Below are 22,805 nucleotides of genomic sequence, written 5' to 3' on the forward strand. Positions count from 1 at the left end.
GATGGCATCACTGACTCGATGGACGTGAGTCTGAGTGAACTCTGGGAGTTGGTGATGGACAGGGAGGCCTGGCGTGCTGCAATTCATGGGGTCACAAAGAGTCGGACACCACTAAGCGACTGAACTGAACTGAACTAATAGCTTTCTTTTACATTAAGTGGACATTTTTAAATAGAACATCTTAATTTTAAATAACTTTCTCACTAAATTTGTTTTTTTTCAGTGATTTCCTTAGTGGTTGCTGCTGCTGCTGCTGCTGCTGCTAAGTCGCTTCAGTCGTGTCCGACTCTGTGAGACCCCATAGACGGCAGCCTACCAGGCTTCCCGGTCCCTGGGATTCTCCAGGCAAGAACACTGAAGTGTGCCACTTCCTTCTCCAATGCGTGAAAGTGAAAAGTGAAAGTGAAGTTGATCATCGTGTCCCACCCTCAGCAAGACCTTAACATATATATCTTATCAGAGTCTGCTTCAGATTTATACTAACAATTTCAATGGAATATAGGACTTTACACCTATATAGGTCTATTCCTTTCCCCTTTTCAATGCTATTGTTATACAGATCTACATGTTTCAACAATTATTTCTTAGAATATTTTTTCTACTCCTTGCTCTCTCACCTCTCCTTCTATCACCCTCATTGCATGTATGCTGAGTCATCTAATGGTATCTCACATCTCTCTGACGATCTCCTAATTTTTCATTTTTGCTGTTGTGCCCTCTAACGAATCTTTCTTTTCAGTTTTTGTACTTTCCAAACCAGAATTTACATTTGCCTTTTTTGGGGGAGTTGTGGGGGGGTGGAGAGGTGGGCAGATAATTGCTTTATAATGTTATGATGGTCTATGCCATACATCAACATGAATCAGTCATAATTATATGTATACATGTCTCTTTCCTTAAAAGGACACGGGGACGACAGAGGATGAGATGGCTGGATGGCATCACTGACTCGATGGACGTGAGTCTGAGTGAACTCTGGGAGTTGGTGATGGACAGGGAGGCCTGGCGTGCTGCGGTTCATGGGGTCACAAAGAGTCGGACACGACTGAGCGACTGAACTGACTGACTGACTGACTTCTTTATTGATATTCTCCACTTAATGAAATACTGATGTGTTTAATCTGTTTTCACAAGGCAGTTTCTTCTGCCTGCTTTTCTCCCTATCATGCTTCCCAGCTTCTTTGTATGCTTCAAATTTTCTTGTTGTTGTTGGAAACTGGCTATTTTAGAAAATACATGGTAGCAACTCTGGGAGCTGGTTGATCGCCTTTCCCTTCCCTAGGGGTTGATTACTGTCATTTGCTTATTTGTTTAGTGACTGGGTTATTTTGGCGAAGTCCGTTCTCTCCTCTCACCTCATGGTATAAAGGCTCTGATACTGCTCCTCAGATGGTGCAGTCCTGGGCATGTGGACAGTCACCTCTGGAGAGCAAGTCTCTTGCAGTCACTTTAACTGTCACTGTCCTTGACACACCCAGCTATTAACTTCCATTAATAGCTGGCTGATTGCTCTATTGTTGTCAACAATGCCGTGGGGCACAAACTCTCCACGGACTGATCCAATGAAACTCAGCCTCCTTTAAAGAAACAGTCTTCGAGTTCAGATTTTGAGGTTTGTTTGACCCCAAGAAGGCTCTTCTTCTGCTTCCCTGGTTCTGTCTAGTAAACTAGCCAGCCATGACTTAGCTTACACCTCACATGCATCTACCAGTTGCCTCTGATTTGTTTCACAGCACAGCGTCTAGTGGCTCAGCGGTAAACATTCCACCTGCAAGGCAGGGGATGCACCTAGATAAAGGTTCCATCCTTGGGTTGGGAAGATCCGCTGGAGAGGGCATGGCAATCCACTCCAGTATTCTTGCCTGGAGGATCTCAAGAACAGAGGTCCATGGGGGTCACACAGAGTCGGACACAACTAAAGCAACTGAGCACTCACTCACCCACAACCTCTCTTGTTTTGAGAAAGTCCTTGGTTTGAATATCCCACAGTCTGTGGCAAATGAAGTCAGCTTCTTGGGAAGAGATTCTGAGCTGTTTTATGGCCCACTTATTCCCCTGGGCAGAGTCTCTGGGCTGAGGCTCTGGAGCTGAGGGAGGGGACACGGGCATACTTCCGAGCGACACCCACACTTTTGGAGGTAGGTGCCTGGCAGAGTGGGGTCCTGCCATAGCCTCTGCTCTGTGTGGCTCGCCTCTCTGAATGGAACCTCTGCTTCACGCATGAGCTGGAGGGTGACGTAGGTCTCAGGATGTTTAGCATGCTGTCCCCTTACCTTTCAAGTCAGGATGGGGCTAAAGAGAATATCCACCTCTCCCCTGCACTTGCGTGAAACTTAGGCTCTGTAACAGGTATCTGGGCAGAAACAGAGATGCTAATGTCCCGCACCTCCGAGGAAAATACAGTAGCCCTCCAACTGGGAGCTGGAGAAGAGAGCTCTGTGTTCTCTTCTGCACCCACTTGAGCTCTGGTTTGCTTCAAGATGAACTGAGAAGAGGGAGGAAGAGAGTGAACTGTAGTTCAAACACTGCAGACTCTTTCCTGTTCTTACCAAATTTTCATAAGTTTTAAAAAAATAAGTGTTTTTGTTGTTATTGCTGTTCATTTGCTATATACCCATGGTACCATTTCCAGAGACTTTAAATAGCTTGTTTTTTTTTGGAGGGAGGGGTTTAATGATTTTTTTCACTAACTTTACTGTGAAGCAGATCCACAGAGCTCCACATGTTGCCATGCTGGAAATGGAACCTTATATACTTCTTAACTTAGTCAATGTATCGGATGTATTTCTCCAGGGAATAAAAGACTTGTTAAGCACTGAATGTTCTTTAAGCACCACAATGTTCTTTGATCCTGGTATTTTTTGACTCTATCATTGATCAGAAGTGATAAACAGGGACTTCCCTGGCAGTCCGATGGTTAAGACTCCACGCTTCCACTGAAGAGGGCATGGGTTTAATCCCTAGTTGGAGAACTAAGATCCCACATGCCTCATGGTGTGGGGAAAAGAAATTAATTAATTAAAAAATTTTAAATCGCATATATGACTTGCATTATTTTAAAAAACTAAGATCCCACATGCCTCATGGTATAGGGAAAAGAAATTAATTAAATTTTTAAAAATCACATACGTGCCTTGCATTATTTTAAAGAAGAGTGATGAACAGAAACAATGCCCTCTTCATTTTGATAAGCAGTGAGAGACATATTTGAAAAGTATTAATGTACTTTTCTATTTTTCCTTCTGAACATAATCATCTTCAATCAGTCTACCTAAGGTACTCATTTGCTAGTAGAGAGTTTAGAATTTGGTGCAGAAGAATGAAAATAAAAGGTAACATTCAGCTCCCTCCTCAAAAAACCGGATTTTGGAACCCCACAGTTCAATGAGAGTCAGGATTAACTGAGGGAGAAAAGGCATTCCAAATTTCTTTTCCCTACCATTTAGAATAAAAAAAAAAAAAAGTATAGATCACTACTCCTTCCCCCCAATCTATGAGGGAAGTTAAACGTGGGGGTTTAGGTAAATGGCAAGAAAAAGGAACATTTAGGGAGAAGAAGAGAAAAGTTTTCAGATATATCTGGATTTCTACTTTGGAGGAAAAGAATTAGGAGGGATGGAGTATTAAACCAAGAAGACAGGTGAGCGCAGGAACCTTTGAACCACATTCTTTATTTGGGAATCTAGGAGACCAATACGCAACAGGTCTTCTTCACCACAAGGCAACAACCGGCCTCGCTGAGCGTGGCTGGCAAAAACGGAGAGGAGGATCAGTGAGCGCTCCCAAGCCTCCATCAGACCATATGAGGCATGGACACTCAGTGCAGAGCAGTCTGCCATGGGTCTGCTGCGGTGGATAAAGGGACTACTTGGCTTGGGCTGGAGATGGACTTCCAGGCCAGCAGTTGAATAGAAGGCAGAGCATTGGACTTCCCTGGAGGTCCAGTGGTTAAGAATCTGCCTGTCCACGCAGGGGACATGGATTCAACTACTGATCCGGGAAAATTCCACATGCTGCAGGGCAAGTAAGCCTGTGAACCACAGCTACTGAGCCCGCAGACCCTAGAGCCCGTGCTCTGCAACGAGAAGCCACAGCAATGAGAAGCCCATGCACTGCAGCCAGAGAGGAGCCCCCGCTCGCCACAACTAGAGAAAACCCGTGCCCAGCAACGAAGACCCAGTGCAACCAAACAAATACATTTAATAAATACATAAATCTCAAGGGAGCGCCATCAAGGTGCAGGAAGAAGTAGAAGTTTTCAAGGCAGGAGTTAACAATAGGGGTTAAAACCCTGAGCGTAACAGCAAGTGCTCAATGACAGGAAGCCCAGGAGGTCCATGTCGCCTTATCGAGCTGACCAAGTTCAGTGGTATCACCTTGCTTGTACGCCACTGTCACGGTCGGCTAGGGCTGCCACGGCAAGATGCCATCAACTACAGAAATGTATTTTCTCACAGATCTAGAGACTGGGAAGTCCAAGATCAAGTTACTAGACAGTTGAGTTTCTTGTGAGAGCCCTCTTCCTGGCTTGCAGAAGCCTTCTTCCCGTGTCCTCTCATGGCCCTCCTTGGTGCATACACATGGAGAGAAAAAAAGAAATGGATCTCCCCCCTTCCCTTCCTCCAATTATAAGGCGCCAATCCTATAAAATTAAGATTCTTACCCTGATGGCCTCATTTAGCCTTGTTAGTGTCAGTCATCCAGTCGTGTCCAACTCTTTGTGACCCCATGGACTGTAGCCCCACCAGGCTCCTCTGTCCATGGGATCCTCCAGGCAAGAACACTGGAGTGAGTAGCCATGTCCTTCTCCAGGGGATCTTCTTGACCCAGGGATCAAACCTGGGTCCGCTGCACTGCAGATTCTTTACCGTCTGAGCCACGAGGGAAGCTCCATATAGCCTTAAGTGAAAGTCATTCAGTCGTGTCTGACTCTTTGCAACCCAGGCCAGAATACTGGAGTGGGTAGCCTTTCCCTTCTCCGGGGGATCTTCCTAACCCAGGGACCGAACCCAGGTTTCTTGCATTGCAGGTAGATTCTTTACCAGCTGAGCTATCAGGGAAGCCCCCTTCAGTTCAGTTCAGTTCAGTTCAGTTGGTCAGTCGTGTCCGACTCTTTGCAACCCCATGAATCACAGCACGCCAGGCCTCCCTGTCCATCACCATCTCCCGGAGTTCACTCAAACTCACGTCCATCGAGTTGGTGATGCCATCCAGCCATCTCATCCTCTGTCATCCCCTTCTCCTCCTGCCCCCAATCCCTCCCAACATCAGAGTCTTTTCCAATGAGTCAACTCTTCGCATGAGGTGGCCAAAGTACTGGAATTTCAGCTTTAGCATCAGTCCTTCCAAAGAAATCCCAGGGCTGATCTCCTTCAGAATGGACTGGTTGGATCTCCTTGCAGTCCAAGGGACTCTCAAGAGTCTTCTCCAACACCACAGTTCAAAAGCATCAATTCTTCGGCGCTCAGCTTTCTTCACAGTCCAACTCTCACATCCATACATGACCACTGGAAAAACCATAGCCTTGACTAGACGGACCTTTGTTGGCAAAGTAACGTCTCTGCTTTTCAATATGCCGTCTAGGTTGGTCATTACCTCCTTAAAGCAGTATTTTCACATATAGTCACACTAGGGGTTAGGGCTTCCCTGTTCCTGTTTCTGACCTAATTTTCTACCTGTTAAAACCCATTCTACCAAGTACCTCGCGTCTCTCCAACAAACCCTTTTTCTGTTTCAGTTAACCAGAGTTACTTTCTACTGTTGGCAACCAGGGACCCAGACTGGTCAGAAATTTCTATCAGGAGACAGTCACTCGGGAAACTGGTACTGGTTATTTGTCCTCATAGGGGCTAAAAAAAATATGAAAATTCAGACTTCAGGAATGGGAATCTGTCAGCTATAACAAATAACTAGATAATTTTTCTTCTGTGGTGACCTTTAATGAAGTGTCCATTGAAAAGAAGGATTTAAGGGATCAAACTGTCATTGAAATTGAAGAGTGTGAACAGCATGAAGAATCTAAGGATGCTATGCTAGGGTGAGGTGGCTGCTTCTAATGAGACTGGAGGGCTTAAAGACGAGATGACAGGCTTAGATCTCTATATTTTAGCTCAAGGCATAGACCTGGGGGATTTCTCTGGTTGTGATAATTTTCTACATACATGTCTGCCAAAATGCAACACAAATGTAAAAGTCTGTGGGTGCCTGGAGAAAGCCCACTGAATCTCCAGCCTTACCAAGTCACTTACATGACAGTGGCAGTACTGATCAGGAAATAATGAAAAACTGAATACAGCAGAGAACGCCGATGTCTGGAAGTACCCCCTCCAGCCACACTCTATACCAAGCCTTTTTTTGACAGCCAAAGAAGACCCACTTGCTCTTTGCATCGTCATCTTCTTTTATCTTATGACATCTTCATCTTCCTAAACCAGAAAGCTGGCTTTATCTACAGACCTTGATAATCTCACTCAACACAAGGCTTTATCTGTAGACCTTGATAATCTCACTCAATATAAGGCATCATGCTCGCAGGACCTGGAGAGTAAGCTGGATTGGTACTTTCAATACTTTGATAAGACACAAGTAGGCTAGATGATGGGCTTCCCTGGTGGCTCGGTGGTAAAGAATCCACCTGCAATGCAGGAGTTGCAGGAGACAAAGGTTGGATCCCTGGGTTGGGAAGATCCCCTGGAGGAGGGCATGGCTACCCATTCCAGTATTCTTGCCTGGAGAATCCCATGGACAGAAGAACCTGGCAGGCTACAATCCAGAGGGTTGGAAAAAGTCAGACACAAGTGAAGCGACTGAGCACTCATGCAAAGCAGGCTAAAGGATGGGAGCAAAAGATTTGAAAATATAGAGACCTGCTACTTCAGGAAAGCTTCTACGAGTCTAGTGGTCAAAAGCGCCAATGCTTATGGCAAATATCTTCCTTCTCTAATACGAACAGTTGTCACGCTTGGTGGGTCATTTTGGCCTTTGCAGGCAACGTCTCCAAAATTTGCATGCACTTTATTCAACCCATGTACCAGGTGCCTCAAAAGGCTTCTGCTTCTAATAGCTATATACCTAGAAATTCTGTGGAACAAAATTTCCAATGATGCCCAACGTGTCTGTGGAAAAGCAGACAAAGAGCTCTGAAGGGGAATCCAAAACAGAAGCCTAGATCTTAGAGCTCCAGTAGAGGCTCTGCATTTTGTTGTTAATACTCTCCTTTTGAGAGATAGGCATTCATGTTCCCAACAAGTGGACCCAAGTAGAGACACCAGGTGACTGTGGAAAATGGACAAGGCATTATGAACTGGAGCGTTGTCTAGTCCATCTGGCCGTAAAGTCAGGTGGTCCCCCATCAGCTCATCAGCAGGCACTCTAGACTGAGTTGCAGAAGCAGTCTCCGTGAGCCAGCTGCCCACCCTGTCACGTCATTACTCCTTTGGCTCTCTCGCTCCTCTCCCAGCCTAATGAGAAACGGCCTGTGACTAGCTGAAAACCTTTGAGTCTGGACTCTGGAAACTTCTAGGTGATAGGCTGGCAAAAGCCAGACGTGGACTGCTGACAGTACACCTCCGTCTATGTGGAGGCCTGAAGTTTAGTGCAGAGGAAAAACCTCTACAATTTCACCTGGAAAAGAATTTTGATCCGTGTATCTCGTTGCCCACTTTAGTTGGAAGAATAGATTGTTTGAGAAAGGGCTCTATCCAAAACTAATCCGTGAGCAGTAACTGAGAGGTCACAATTAGAGGATACAAATATAAAAGATTAAGGAAAGAGGCACACGGCGGGACCTTTCAACATATACCCAGAGTGACAGAATACTTCTGTACAATCAAAAGTTACCCATTGGGGGGATTTTCCTGTGGTCTAGTGCTTAGGAGTCCACCTTCCAATGCAGGGGATGCAGGTTCGATCCCCGGGCTGGGAACTAAAGTCCCACATGCCACAGGGCAAGTAAACACACACACAAGTAGAGAGAAGCCTGTGCGCCATAACTAGGGAAGCCCGTGGGCTGCAACAAACATCTCACATGCTGCACCTAAAACCCAACACAGCCAAATAAACATATATATTTCTGTAAAAAAGTTGTATGTGTATATACAAAATGCACCGTGTAACCAACAAGGATCTACCATATAGCACAGGGAACACCGCTCCATACTCTGTAAAGGCCTATATGGGAAAAGAAATCTAAAAACAGTGGATATACGTATATACATAACTCACTCACTTTGCTGTACACCTGATACGTCACTGCAAGTCAACTATACTTCAATCAAATTATTTTTAAAGTTATGCACTGTGAAGGAGGCTTCTAAGGTTGACTAGTTGATATATTCTATTTCTAAACACCAGTTATTCGGTGTCCACCTGCACGAGGACTTGCTCAGTGGACTCATACAGTATCTATAGCTATAAGTATGTACATCAAGGCTACACAAGGGCACAGTTGCCCTAACTCAAGATGCCTTGGCTACTGCCCAACCAGAGATCAATCAAAATTCCCAATATTGAACCATATCTCATAAGAAGAACCAGACAGGCTGATCACATTTTTCTGTGGTGTAGTGGGGAATCAACTTGCTTTCACTAGACTAACTGCTTATTCTGGATTTTTCCCCTTACCTGGCATGCTTCTCCTAGGTTTGCTGCTGGTAGACTTATTGAAAATATTTTATACTTTAAGTTTTGGCTATCTTCTTGACAATTAGCTTCTTAGCCTGACTTCTGAGTCTGTCTTTTCAATCATCATGTTGATTCTGTGACTTACATATTATCCTTCTACTCAAACTCTTTCCTGCTTAAATTCAGTTCAGTTCACTCGCTCAGTTGTATCTGACTCTCTGCGACCCCATGGACAGCAGCACGTCAGGCCTCGCTGTCCATCACCAACTACCAGAGCCTACTCAAACTCATGTCCATCAAGTCGGTGATGCCATCCAACCATCTTATCCTCTGTTACCCCTTCTCCTCCCACCTTCAATCTTTCCCAGCATCAGGGCCTTTTTCCAATGAGTCAGTTCTTCACATAAGGTGGCCAAAGTATTGGAGTTTCAGCTTCAACATCAGTCGTTCCAATGAATATTCAGGACTGATCTCCTTTAGGATGGACTAGTTGGATCTCCTTGCAGTCCAAGGGACTCTCAAGAGTCTTCTCCAACACCACAGTTCAAAAGCATCAGTTCGTCAGCACTCAGCTTTCTTTATAGTCCAACTCTCACATCCATACGTGACTATTGGAAAAACTATAGCTTTGACTAGACGGACCTTTGTTGGCAAAGTAATGTTTCTGCTTTTTAATATGCTGTCTAGGTTGGTCATAGCTTTTCTTCCAAGGAGCAAGCATCTTTTAATTTCATGGCTGCAATCACCATCTGCAGTGATTTTGGAGCCCCCCAAAATAAAGTCTATCACTGTTTCCATTGTTTCCCCATCTATTTGCCATGAAGTGATGGGACCAAATGTCATGATCTTTTTTTTCTGAATGTTGAGTTTTAGGCCAACTTTTTCACTCTCCTCTTTTACTTTCATCAAGAGGCTTTTTAGTTCCTCTTCACTTTCTGCCATAAGGGTGGTGTCATCTGTGTATCTGAGGTTATTGATATTTCTCCCAGCAATCTTGATTCCAGCTTGTGCTTCATCCAGCCCATCATTCCACATGATGTACTCTGCATATAAGTGAAATAAGCAGGGTGACAATATACAGCTTTGACGTATTCCTTTCCTGATTTGGGACCAGTCTGTTATTCCATGTCTGGTTCTAACTGTTGCTTCTTGACCTGCATATACATTTCTCAGGAAGCAGGTAAGGTGGTCTGGTATTCCCATCTCTTTCAGAATTTTCCACAGTTTATTGTGATCCACACAGTCAAAGGCTTTGGCATAGTCAATAAAGCAGAAGTAGAAGTTATTCTGGAATTTTCTTGCTTTTTCAATGATCCAATGGATACTGGCAATTTGATCTCTGGTTCCTCTGCCTTTTCTAAAACCAGCTTGAACATCTGGAAGTTCACAGTTCATGTATTGGTGAAGCCTGGCTTGGAGAATCTGGGGCATTACTTTCCTAGCATGTGCTGCTGCTGCTGTGTCACTTCAGTCGTGTCCAATTCTGTGCGACCCCATAGACGGCAGCCAACCAGGCTTCCCGTCCCTGGGATTCTCCAGGCAAGAACACTGCAGTGGGTTGCCATTTCCTTCTCCAATGCGTGAAAGTGAAGTCGGTCAGTGATGTCCGACTCTTAGCGACCCCATGGACTGCAGCCCACCAGGCTCCTCCGTCCACGGGATTTTCCAGGCAAAAGTACTGGAGTGGGGTGCCATTGCCTTGTGAGATGAGTGCAATTGTGCAGTAGTTTGAACATTCTTTGGGATTGGAATGAAAACTGACCTTTTCCAGTCCTGTGGCCACTGCTGAGTTTTCCAAATTTGCTGGCATATTGAGTGCAGCACTTTCGCAGCACTGTCTTTTAGGATTTGAAATAGCTCAACTGGAATTCCATCACCTCCACTAGCTTTGTTCAGAGTGATGCTTCCTAAGGCCCACTTGACTTCACATTCCAGGATGTCTGGCTCTAGGTCAATGATCACACCATCGTGGTTATATGGGTCATGAAGATCTTTTTTGTATAGTTCTTCTGCTTAAATTAACCACAGTTCTTTTGCATTTGAAACCATAAATTCTGGGGCACCTCCTCCAATCTCATACCCTTAGACCTACCTCTCTTTTATTTCTTCCATCATCCAGCTCATAAGGCAAACAGTTGGGGATACTCTATGAGCTAAGTGAGGTCATCCATTCATTCCCACACCAAATATTAGGCACTATGCAGGCATCAGTGATACAGGGAACTGATGTGTCCGTAACCAGGTTCATGAGAACCTCTGAGAAGGGATGCCTTGGAGATCAACAAAATTGGATTTGTAAATGGACTTGGGGGAAGCAATTAGTGATCTATGATTACATGTTAACTTGATATTAGGTCTATAATTTAGATATTAGTTAAATGTGCTTAGAAAATCCACCTGAACATGTAAGCCTTGGAGTCAGGGGAAAAAAAATCTCATAGCTGCTTTCGTGTTAATTTGAGCTTCTAGGTCCTTAGCTTTAGTTAAGCTTCTTATCTTCCTTGCTCTGAAGATACCTTCAGTTGTATGAAAAACTAAAGGGATGGAGCCATCACAACTTTAAAAGGACAATGTTTTTATTTTATGCAAAATCTTTTACTTCTGAATGCCATGCATCTACAAAGCATATTAACTCTTGACAGTCTAAAAGTAATTCACCCATGCTTAAATAAAATTCTCAAACTATCTTCCTAAAATACAACAATTTGAGACTTCCCTGGTGGGTCAATGGATAAGAATCCACCTACCAATACAGGGGATACGGGCTTGATCCCTGGTCCGGGAAGATTTCACATGCTTTGGGCAACTGAAGCCTGTGTGCTACGACTCCTGAAGCCTGGGTACCTAGAGCCTGTTCTCCACAACGAGAGAGACCACCACAATAAGAAGCCCACCCTCCGCAACTAGGGAAAGTCCACATACAAGGAAGACCTGGTGCGGCCAATGTATAAATCATTCTTTTAAAACAGCAGTTTGTTTTTTAGTACAGTACTGTGGCCAAAATGCAACATATATGTAAGTTCCCAGGGCGCCCTAGGGCTATTTTGCTCACTGACTCTCCCCTCTCTGTAGAGCTGTAGATTATAGTTGTCGTTGTTCAGTCACTGTGTCCACTCTCTGTGACCCCATGGACTGTAGCACTTCTTCCCCTGTCCTTGACCATCTACTGGAGTTTGCTCAAATTCATGTCCATTGAGTCATCCAAGCATCTCTCCTCCATCAGAGGTATAGTAAATAAGACAGTGCCCACTGGCACCAAGTCTTGCTCTGCATTTAGTCTTTTTATTACATTTCTGATTTCATTTTTAGTTGTTATTTGGTGCCCTTCTATGTTTCAATGGGAGGAATATTCTGAATAAATGAGCTCATTTGACTATTATTTGACTGTACCATCTCTGGGGCTCTCACTAGGTGCTTTTTAAAAATAAATTACCTTTTAGCATGAGGTTTCTCCTTTGGAATATCAAGACTGACTGGCAGCTAAGCCAATCCAATGTCTATTTTAGTGTCTAATATAAACCAAATAAATCATGAATGCTCTCCTGACCAATAGATGGAAAGGTGGTTGGGAGATAGGAAAAACAATTTTAACTAGAAAAATGTGTCTATTTGACAAAAATAATACCTAAATAGTATCATCTGAGATATCTGTGCTCCTTAGATAGCACTTCCTCCCCCCTCTTTTCTTTTTTTTGTCTTTCAAGAGTTTTGCCAAGCAGATATGAGATTAACATTGCTAAAGAAAACTAATATCCCAAGACAGAATCTTTCTGTTGCTAATCTTGTTAGCACTGGGCCTGGAGCCTCTACAGCTTCTTCTGAGAGAGGACTAACACTTCAACCAAGTGTCAAAAGAGAAAGAGCAGGCATATTTTAAGGAAGCAAAACATGGCAGATGTCACCATCTCCCTGGAAGAGTGTCGGTTCTTATCTAAAAAACAGAGCTAAAAATAAGATGAGCGTGTGTCACCTTCACTAGGGAGTTTTAATTTGCATCCAGATGCCACCATGGCTTGTCATGCTTCTTTAAACAGTAAGCTCAGAAAAGGCATGTTAAGGTCCAGGAAACTGGGATCCAGTTGGAAGCCAAGGTTATGACACCATATCCTGTCTTCTCCCAAGCCACCTCCAGGTGTTTCAGGACTGGCTTCAATTAGGAAATAAGAACTGTCCCATTTCGAACTTTAGGTTCCAAATCAGTATTCCCACTTAGATTCTTTGGAAGATGTCTTTACGTGTCAACTTTGTATCAAAGACTTATGTTCTTGGGCCCACCAACTTGTAGGAGGACTTAGAATTCAACACTGCAGTTTAGAACTCAAATCTTTTTTTTTTTTAATTCATTTATTTATTTTTAACTTTTGATTTTGTATTAAAGTATAGCCAATTAACAATGTTGTGATAGTTGTGTTGGGTGAACAGCAAAGGGACTCAGCCACACATACACATGTGTCCATTCTCCCCCAAACTCCCCTCCCATCCAGGCTGCCACATAACATTGAGCAGGGTTACCTGTGCTATACAGTGGGAAGAACACAAAGCTTAATTCTGATCTCTCATTACTTCATGAAGAAGGACAGGGGGCAGCAGAAGTGTAGATAACTAACAAGGAGGTCATACGTGGTCTTCAGCAGTCCTTTGGGCAACATGAAGACAGGGTACAAGGACTGAATATCCTTGCATCTAAATTACTGACTGCGTGGATCACAACAAACTGTGGAAAACTCTTAAAGAAATGGGAATACCAGACCAAGTTACCTGCCTCATGAGAAAACTGTATACAGTTAAAGAAGCAATAGTTAGAACCAGACATGGAACAACAGACTGGTTCCAAACTGGGAAAGGAGTGTGACAAAGCTGTATATTGTCACCCTGCTTGTTTAACTTGTATGCAGAGTACATCATGCTAAATGCCGGGCTGGGTGAAGCTCAAGCTGAAATAAAGACTTACAGGACAAATACCAATGACTTCAGATATGCAGATGACACCACCTTTATGGCAGAAAGCCAAGGGGAACTAAAGAGCCTCTCAATGAAGGTGAAAGAGGAGGGTGAAAAGGCTGGCTTAAAACTCAACATTCAAAAAATACAAAGATCATGGCATCCGGTCCCATCACTTCATGGCAAACAGATGGAGAAAAAACGGAAACAATGGCAGATTTTATTTTCTTGGGCTTCAAAATCACTGTGGATGGTGACTACAGCCATGAAATTTAAAAGATGCTTGCTCCTTGGAAGAAAATAATGACAAACCTAGTCAGTGTATTGAAAAGCAGAGACATCACTTTGTTGACAAAGGTCCAGACAGTCAAAGCTATGGTTTATCCAGTAGTCATGTACAGATGTGAGACTGGACCATAAAGAAGGCTGAGCACTAAAGAACTGATACTTTTGAACTGTGTTGCTGGAGAAGACTTTTGAGAGTCCCTTGGACTGCAAGGAGATCCAACCAGTCCATCCTAAAGGAAATCAGTCCTGAATAGTCATTCTCCAATTCTTGGGCCACCTGATGCGAAGAGCTGACTCACTGGAAAAGACCCTGAAGCTGGGAAAGATTGAGGGCAGGAGGAGAAGGGGGCAGCAGAAAATGAAATGGTCAGATGGCATCACCGACTCACTGGACCTGATGTTGAGCAAACTCCGAGAGATGGTGAAGGACAGGGAAGCCTGGCGTGCTGCAGTCCATGGGGTCACAGAGTTGGACATGACTTAGCAACCGAACAACTACGGACCATGAAGGGAGAACCCAGAGGGGTTCCTACAACTGCCTCTAATATGACAGGATGAGGCTTACTTGAGGACTTAGCCTGCTGCGAGTACAACTTCGATCCTGTCCAGTCAGCTAACATTTTCTTGGATATAGCTGAACTCACAAAAAGGAGGAGCGTCCACAAAGTCATCATGAACCTGGAGGAGTTCTCCACAAGTCAGGGAGGTCTCCTCACCCCAGCCCCTCTGCCTGGCCACAGTGAAGCGGAGATCAGGCTGGCTGCAGGTCTCAGAGCCCGACCTGCACCACGATGGACCGCGGGAGGCCTGAGCCGGCCAGTTCAGGAGCCACTAGCCCCCTGCGGCTACTGAGCAGTGAGGTATGGTTAAAGCAACTGAAAAACAGCATTTTATAATTTAACTTGAAAGTTAAACATTTGATCCCATTATTAAACAGCTTCCAAATGCGTTTGAACAACAGTGGCACAGGAATCTACTTTCTCAACTGTAAATTTTATGAAAGCTTTATTACAGTTCAAGTACTTCCAAGGAAAAGTTAGTGTTTGAATTGGGATATGCTGTGTCAAATACAAACCAGATTCTGAAGATTTAATATAAAAAAGAATGTATAATATCTCATTGATAATTTTTATGTTGATTACATGTTAGAATAATTTTTTAACCTACTAGGTTAAACAAAGCATTATTAAAATGCATAATGGTTCATTACGTTTTTATTGCGCAGTACTGGACTAGTTTATCCTGGGAAAATATCTCTATACTTGAAGCATCTATATTGAGTATATGCCAGAGAGGATGGGAAGCCAAGTTAGAAATTACCCTCAAACAGCCAAGAAAATATACTTTTTCAAAGTACAAAGATGAAACAAAGGCCTTCCTCAGCCACCTTCCTACACACCCGTTCCAAGTTCAAAGTACTTTAAACAGCATCTCTGCAGAGTAAAAACCTGACGACTGCTCTGCTCTATCCTGGGCCAAGACGGGCTTCCTCGGCGGTTTTCTTCAGGTCTCACAACTATATCATGCTTCCAGCAGTAATACCTACACCAGCCTGGGGAATGAAATAGAAGCCTGGTGGAAACAGGAACACTGAACTCTTCTCCTCGCACAATTGTACTCTCGTGACTGTTCCTAATAAACCCCCAAAACCGGTGCAGCCTTAACGCATGCATCATACTCCAATCTCCCCAATACAATGAGCATTTTCCCTTCTTTCTTATCCCTCTAGAATTATCTCATCCTTCGTTTCTTCCACTGATATCTGTTGAGCCCTTTGTGCCAAGCACTGCACTGGGCATGGAGGTAAAGAACACACACCTTCTAAATGTCCATCAACAGAGGAATGGATAAAGAAGATGTGGCACATATATATAATAGAATATTACTCAGCCATAAAAAGAACAAAACAATGCCATTTGCAGCAACATGAACAAACCTAGAGATGATCATACTAAATAAAGTAAGTCAGATAAAGAAAGTCAAACATCATATGATACTGCTTATATGTGGAATCTTAAAAAAAAAAAGGGTACAAATGAAGTTATCTACAAAATAGAAATAAAGTAACAGATGTAAAAAATAAACTGATGGTTACCGAAGTTAAGGGAGGTAAGGGATAAGCTAGAAGTGTGGATTGACTACTTCTACTACTAATATATACAAACTAGACAACCAATAAGGACCTACTGTATACCACAGGAAACTCTACTCAAAACTTTGTATTCTACATGAGAAAAGAGTCTAAAAAAGAGTGGATATATGTATATGTATAACTGATTTACTCTGCTGCGCACCTCAAGCTAACACAACATTGTTAATTGACTATACTCCAATGAAATTTTTTTTAAAAAAGAACATACACCTTGCCTTCAAGAAGATCAAACCAAAAAGGAAGATATTTAAGTAATAATAAAGTATATTTTTAAATAAATTAAATAATGGCTTGATAAGGGGAGGACAGACTGTCCTCAAGGTATAAGAAGAGATGTCAACCAGAAGTAGAATTACTAGAGAGCTGGCCCTTGTTTGTGATCCAAAAGGAAAGTAAACAGGAAAGACGGCTTTCAAGGCATAGAGACAGTACGCACAGGCCGTGTGGAGGCCTGAGGCTGCACGATGCCTTGGAAAATGCAAGCGGTTTGGTCTCTCTTGGATATATGAAAGGAGGCATGAGAAGGAAACTAAGGGAGAGGAGGCGGCCAATACAGGGCCACTAAGTTCCCATTTATAAGATATGATAAAGAGAAAAGGAAGATCAAAGAACGCTTCAAACAATCAACACCTTATGTAAGTTTCCACCTCCTCCCTCCAGATGGGCTTACATTTTCCCAGCAAGTTAAGAAGCTCTCCTTCTCCTGGGGGTCACTACAGAACTTGGCATTTCTGAGATGTCTGGTCTCATCCTTGTTATTCAAAGCATCTGTCAGGTGCCTAGGATGGGCCAGTCACTTTTCCTGCTGTAGTAGAGACACAGAAGACTGGCATCCTAACTAACATCAATACCTCACGGACAATCAAGGGAGAGGTTAATATTAATAACACAAAGCAGCTGTAGTTTGGAAGGGAACCATTTTTTCCCCCCTTTCTTATTACCTGGGAATAAAAAGCATGTGTCTAAAATGTTTTGGGGACAGAGATATCCTGCTCCCAAAATCACTATTACCTATTCGCAGCTTTCTTCCTCTGCAACTAATGACCTAAGCAGGGAGGGAAGATCTAAACTTGTATTGAAAAACCAGTGTTCACGCAGACAACATTCCTAAATCTTTCTGCTTTAAATCATTCTCTGGACTGTTTCTCATAACAGATCATTACGAGCACAAATTAAGAGAATGTTCATTATAGTACATAGTGGTGAAAAGAGGCTTAAGCCTGGGCGAGTCCACAGTACCTTCCCTTCCATTTTAAAGAGTAAAATGAGAACACGTCAAAAACTGAATGCATGAGAACTCCATTAGATGCAGAATAGATCAACGCTCTGAGATCACTGGTTTAAATACTGTTAAATTTTCCATAGTCGCATAATGACTTAAAAAATAATCAGCATTCCTTCATACACCATGGGCAGTAACGAGCTAAAATGGATCTTATGGGCACCACAGCTTTAAGTATTTTATCCATCCAAGAGCCTCACTGGGTCATAAAACTCAGTAGTTCATTGTTTCCTGACCCTGAACGGCTGCAGTCGCCATGAAACCAGTGCCATGGCCCAAACTCCCACACTGGAAGCCAACTCAAACCAGCCACGTGGAAGAGCCTCCCATTCTGCCTCTGTTGGCTCCCTTCACACTGCAGGTGAAAGGGGGTCGTGGGGCACCCCTGTCAGCTAGCGTCTGGACCACTCAGGTAGCCAGAGAATCATCTGAGGTGAGCGGACCATTGCTGAACTCAAATCCAAAGTTCTGCCCATCTAAACCTGCTGGGAATTGCTTCACTTCTACAGGGACAGTAGCTCACTTTGAGCTTAAATCTACATTGTGGAATTTGAACCATTGAAATGCCCATCACCATAAAAAACCTCTATGAGCCTTGTTAACAAAACAGAAAGAACTTCTGCCAAGAGCAGAGGAATAAATTCTTTCTTTCCTGCTGCTTGGACCACAGCATAATGAAGGGTCCCCAGCCCTCGCTGCAGTCATAAAACGGAAAGCCCAGCCTCCTTCTTTTGATGTGTTCCAGTTTAAAAGTTTAGAGTCGATGCCTTTTCATCCTTAATTTATCTTCCCTTGTAAATATTTCTGTACCACTTCCAATATCTAAAGTCTACACATTTCCAAAAAACAATTCATTCCTTCTCCAATGTCAGTTGTAGAACTTTATGTTATGGGTCAAATTTGGGGCTAAATAAACATACCTCAGGCTACAGTTCTGCAAATACCTCTGGCAGCAAATTAACTCAAACAAATGTTTTGGTTGGGAGGTGAGGTTGTTTTTAATGATCTTGCTGATTTGCCTGGAGACCCAGGGATAGACTGGGTGAACTCCCAAAATCTTTCCCAACTTCGTATTTTCTGCCACGTTTAACGTACATGTCTTCGGTTCGTTGAAATAGTTGGTTTAATATTTCACCACCAGAGGGTGCTACTTGTTAGCTTCTAAAATGCATTTCATAATCACACCTGAAAAATGGAGGCCCTTCAGCCAAAGAATCGTCACCACACCAGCTGCTGGCATTATCCAAGACAGGTTTTCAGAAGGCGTGTAGTGTGGGCAGCACTCTGCTTCAAGGAACCTGATTTCACTTGTCTGTTAATGTTATGGGTTTGAAAACCAAAACTGAAAAGCTCTGTAACTTGCACAAACCAAAGTTCACGGATTTGATACATGCTGTAAACCAAGCAGGCAATGCAAATCATGTTTCATTTTCATGGCTTTTGTATTTAGTACACAACAACAATGAACTCAGAAGGCTAACGTCCTCTCCACTGCACAAGACAATAAAATAACAAAAGAGAATTTGCTCAGCTACGACAGCAGTGCTATCCTCTATCAATGCAACCTCCACTTACGCATTTTAAGTGTATACATCTCCTGCTTCTGCTTTGGAGCAATTTCGCTTTGGTGTCATTATTCACTTCTAAGATGCCTTTTCATTGATTACCTTCAACTTCTCTTATCAGTGTATTTTTACGACGTACTGGGATTTGCTTTTTCCACTTGATGAATGTACAAAGGAGGCAGGGAAGCTCAATTCTCATTCCCCTCCACGGAGCTGGCGTGGAAAGTCTTTAAACTGTGTTAAGAAACCCTTAGTATGTTTCCAGCTGAATTGGCAAAGCAAGTCAGGGGACAGAGAAGTTTCTCGGAAAAGCGCCGATTACAGTCAAGACTTTAGACCATATGGGTCATAAGCGCTCAACTCGACCACACAGCAAGAAAGCAGTCGTTTCGATACGTGGGCCTGGGTGTGGCTGGATTCCCAAACACTTTACGTCGAGGAGTGGGTGGGGTTTATAGTTTGCTGACACCTGTAAATGATGAGTCTAATGTACACACACTCTTACCAATAAAATTCGGAGAAGTTTCTATTACATTTTCCCTTGGAGATGTTCCCTGGCCTCACATAGTGTTGACAAAGTGTGACCTTCCTAAGTGAGCCATGTGAAAGTTCACGATCCCCCTGGAGGAGTACCACTGGGCTTCCTCTCTGTCGTTTCCAAAACCAGAGCCCAAAGAGACTTCAGCTTTTGGTGTGTCATTATATTTGTGTCCTGTGAAGATGTCTTACGGTAAGATACAAGATCAACAAGAGGGATGGGGCTCCCTGGCCATTTCCCCAGAGATCACACGGAAAGTAAGCAAAAGACGTCACTCACCTTCAGACTGATGTGTGGCCAGAGGAGTCTGGGTCTCCTTGGAGTAGGACACTACCTCCCTGGGCAGGAAATCCACTTGGGTGATCTTCGACACGCCCAGCTTATGCAGTCTCCGTCTGGAAGTAACGAAGTACAAAGACTTAGAGACGGAAGGCATTCCTCGCAGAAGATCTATCAGGCATAAAACAAATGTCTAAAATAAATAAACCCCAAACATCCACAGCTTCTCAGCGCAAGGAGCAGCGTCGTGAAGTAGAACCGGGCCTGGCCTGGAAGTCTGGACACTTGGTTTTGGCCACTTTGCCTCTGTGTTGCTGGGTGGTGTTACGTGCCCCCTCAGACTGACCCTCAGCTTTTCTATCTGCAAAACTGGATCTTCTCCAGTTCAAACGAGGCCCTCCTTCCACTCTGAGCAAATCTGATTTTTCTCAGTTAAAGGAAGTTTTCATTTGTAATACAGTGTTCTAGTCTCTTAGGCAAGAGGGACAAAAGAAAACTAACACTTCTCAAAGCTGAAGGGAAAAGAGAGGACTACTGAGTGGAGAAAATATTCTCTACGATAGTAATGAGAGGATGATATTCCAAGGGGGAGCATAACATCTCCCATTTCTCCAGAAAAGGAGCTAATACAGAGCAGTGCATGGATTTGTTCGAAGGCACGCTGACATGCCACAGAAGAGTGAACAGGGCATTGGGCTGAGAATGGTCCAGTTTTAGTTCAGAACTGCCAAATGAGCTGTGAGCATGTGACAAATCCTTTCTGAATATTTGTGGAGCACGTGAAGTGTTTTCAGATGTCTTTCACATACGTCAGCTGTCTTCACAACCCTTCTACGAAATGTCTGGGCATATTATCACCATCTCCATTTTATAGATGAGGAACGTGAGAGTCAGGAGGAGACATGCCCAAACATATGCGACTCATAAATGGCAGAACCGGGGCTAAAATGATGCTGGTCTGAGCCCTGGTGCAGTGCTGTTGCCACCAAGTCAAACTCCTAGCTGAGGCTCTTAACGGTCAGTTCTGAGTTACCCCTCGTATCCAAAGAGCCTCCTGCGTCACCCAGGAAACATCTCCTCGTGGGGGCAGTAGAGTCTCGTGGTTAAGCACACAGACTATCCCACCGCTTGACAGTTATGTGCGTGAGCTTGCATAAGTTACCCAATCTCTCTATGCCTCAGTTTCCTCATCTGTAAAATGGAGACATCACCATTGCTTAGCACTAGGATTATTACAGATAATGTATATGTGCCACATACCTACAATGCATATGCCACATATGTATTATATACACATACATACGTAACAATTTACACACATTTATATTTTAAAATAGTTTCTGAAACGTTATTTTAATACATAGATTAGTATCAGGATTGGACATGTTTTACGATATTGCTTTAACATTTCCAGGAAATAGAGTATATGTGTGTCTCTCTGATAGAGAAAGAAAGGTTACTTAACCATTTAGCCAAAAATCCATATTTCCTAGCTTTCTAGAATCAATAGCAGCTCACCTTATTCATATTATTTTTTGAATTATTACTAGCAATGGTACAGATTCACTGTATTTTTTCAGTAGATAGTAATAAACTGAAAGAAAATGCATACCATAGCTAGGAATTTCCATGTACAATTTCCCAAACACAAATTTCTTCTTTTTTATGAATTACTAAAATAATTGAGGTGAAACCTAAGATGAGCACATAGTAGACACAAATAAAGGCTAGTTTAGAGAAAAAGCCGCACTGGTCGTCTTTGCAGCCCCACTGAGCACGACTGTAGCCCCACTAAGCTCCACACAGGCCTCGGCCACGTGGCCTCACTCACTTGGATGTCTGGACCACATAGTGCGCAGGAGGGTGAGGCTGGGGACCCAGCACTCCCTGGCAACCTTCTCATCCAGAACACACAAAATATACTGGAAACAAAATCACCAAGCAAGGTAAAAAGCTCAAGGTTTCAGAGTAAGAAATTCAGGTATTATTTTAAATCCTCCTTGGGTCAGAGAAGTGTGCTTTTCTTCCTGAAATGGGTCTTTCTTGCAGCATCTGAAGAAGAAAACAGAACTAGACACCACAGGACTTCTTGAGGCAAAGCCCCTCCTGCTGTTTAAGAGCCTAGAGCATCTTTCTGAGGCCCCAAAGAAGTCCATCTTCATCTAGGCAAAGAGATGGAAAGGAAACATGGGCTGGCAGTGTACCCCGACGCCTTTGAATCAGGGTCCCACCTGGCATGGAAAGGTCACCCTAGGGTTTAGACTTCCACGGGCATCTGTGAGGCCCAAAGGTCCCCACAAAATCCAAGAGGAGATACTTATACCTGCAGCCAGGAATTCCAGCGCATCTGGCTAATAAGACGCAAGCAAAAGCTGTAGGTCTGCCTTGTTGGGTATAGCCCAGCCATAGGCTCTGGGCAAGAAGCTGATCTGCAATTTGATAATCCACCATGGATTATCTGCAGCATATCATAATCGTTAAGTCACATGTTCAGATAGAAACTGGGTTCAAATCCTCACTTTGTCACTTACCAGCCAAATGGTGCATAAAAGCTCTAGACAAGTGACAAACCCCTCTAGGGCTCATGTTTCTCATCTATAAAATGGGTACATGTCATTGCATGACTGTGAAGATTAAATGTAGCTAATACTTGTAAAGTACTTAATTTAGTGCCTGGCACTTACATAGTAGGTGGCTTTACTTTTATTTTTCTGACTGATTATAATATGCTTTCTATTTCAAAAAACAGAGAATGCAGATTTATGAATGCTCAAAGTTGATTTTCTAAATAGAAGATTTGAAAATTATCTCTGACAGTAAAACATAAGCCTCACACTCTTTCTTTTCACAGGTACTTGGGTAGGTCTTGGCTACTTGAGAGAGTCCACTTGGTTTTCTTCTAACTAAAAGTTATCATTACCATGAAAACTGTTTTCAAAACAGCTTGAAACGGTATGAGTACCACACAACTGTTCCCAGCTCTAGCCATTCCTGAACATCTGGCCAGAAGGTGGCACCCTTCCGTGGCAAAGACCTTCCGCTTAGGAGTGTTCTTCAGCTGTGTCCGCACCTCTGGGTCTCTCCTGGGCCAGCCTTAGGGTCCGTATGTCTCAGCTGATGCAAAAGCTACCTGTGCAT

The 22,805-nt window shown here is 43.4% G+C and overlaps 1 protein-coding gene across 9 annotated transcripts in view; it reads right to left on the minus strand.

Moving 5' to 3' along the window:
- DYNC1I1 (dynein cytoplasmic 1 intermediate chain 1) overlaps positions 1 to 22,805 on the minus strand; it is a 379,346-nt gene that overhangs the window by 264,821 nt on the left and 91,720 nt on the right. For all 9 annotated transcript variants that reach the window (XR_003510865.1, XM_027540116.1, XM_027540115.1 and 6 more), the window contains one exon: positions 19,668 to 19,783. Coding sequence is in view for 8 of the 9 variants with exons in the window: in XM_027540116.1 (XP_027395917.1) it covers positions 19,668 to 19,783 (116 nt within the window). In the remaining variant the exon portion in view is untranslated. The remainder of the gene's footprint in view (positions 1 to 19,667; positions 19,784 to 22,805) is intronic.

This window comes from Bos indicus x Bos taurus, chromosome 4 (assembly GCF_003369695.1).
Source record: "Bos indicus x Bos taurus breed Angus x Brahman F1 hybrid chromosome 4, Bos_hybrid_MaternalHap_v2.0, whole genome shotgun sequence".
Taxonomy (NCBI): Eukaryota; Metazoa; Chordata; class Mammalia; order Artiodactyla; family Bovidae; genus Bos; species Bos indicus x Bos taurus.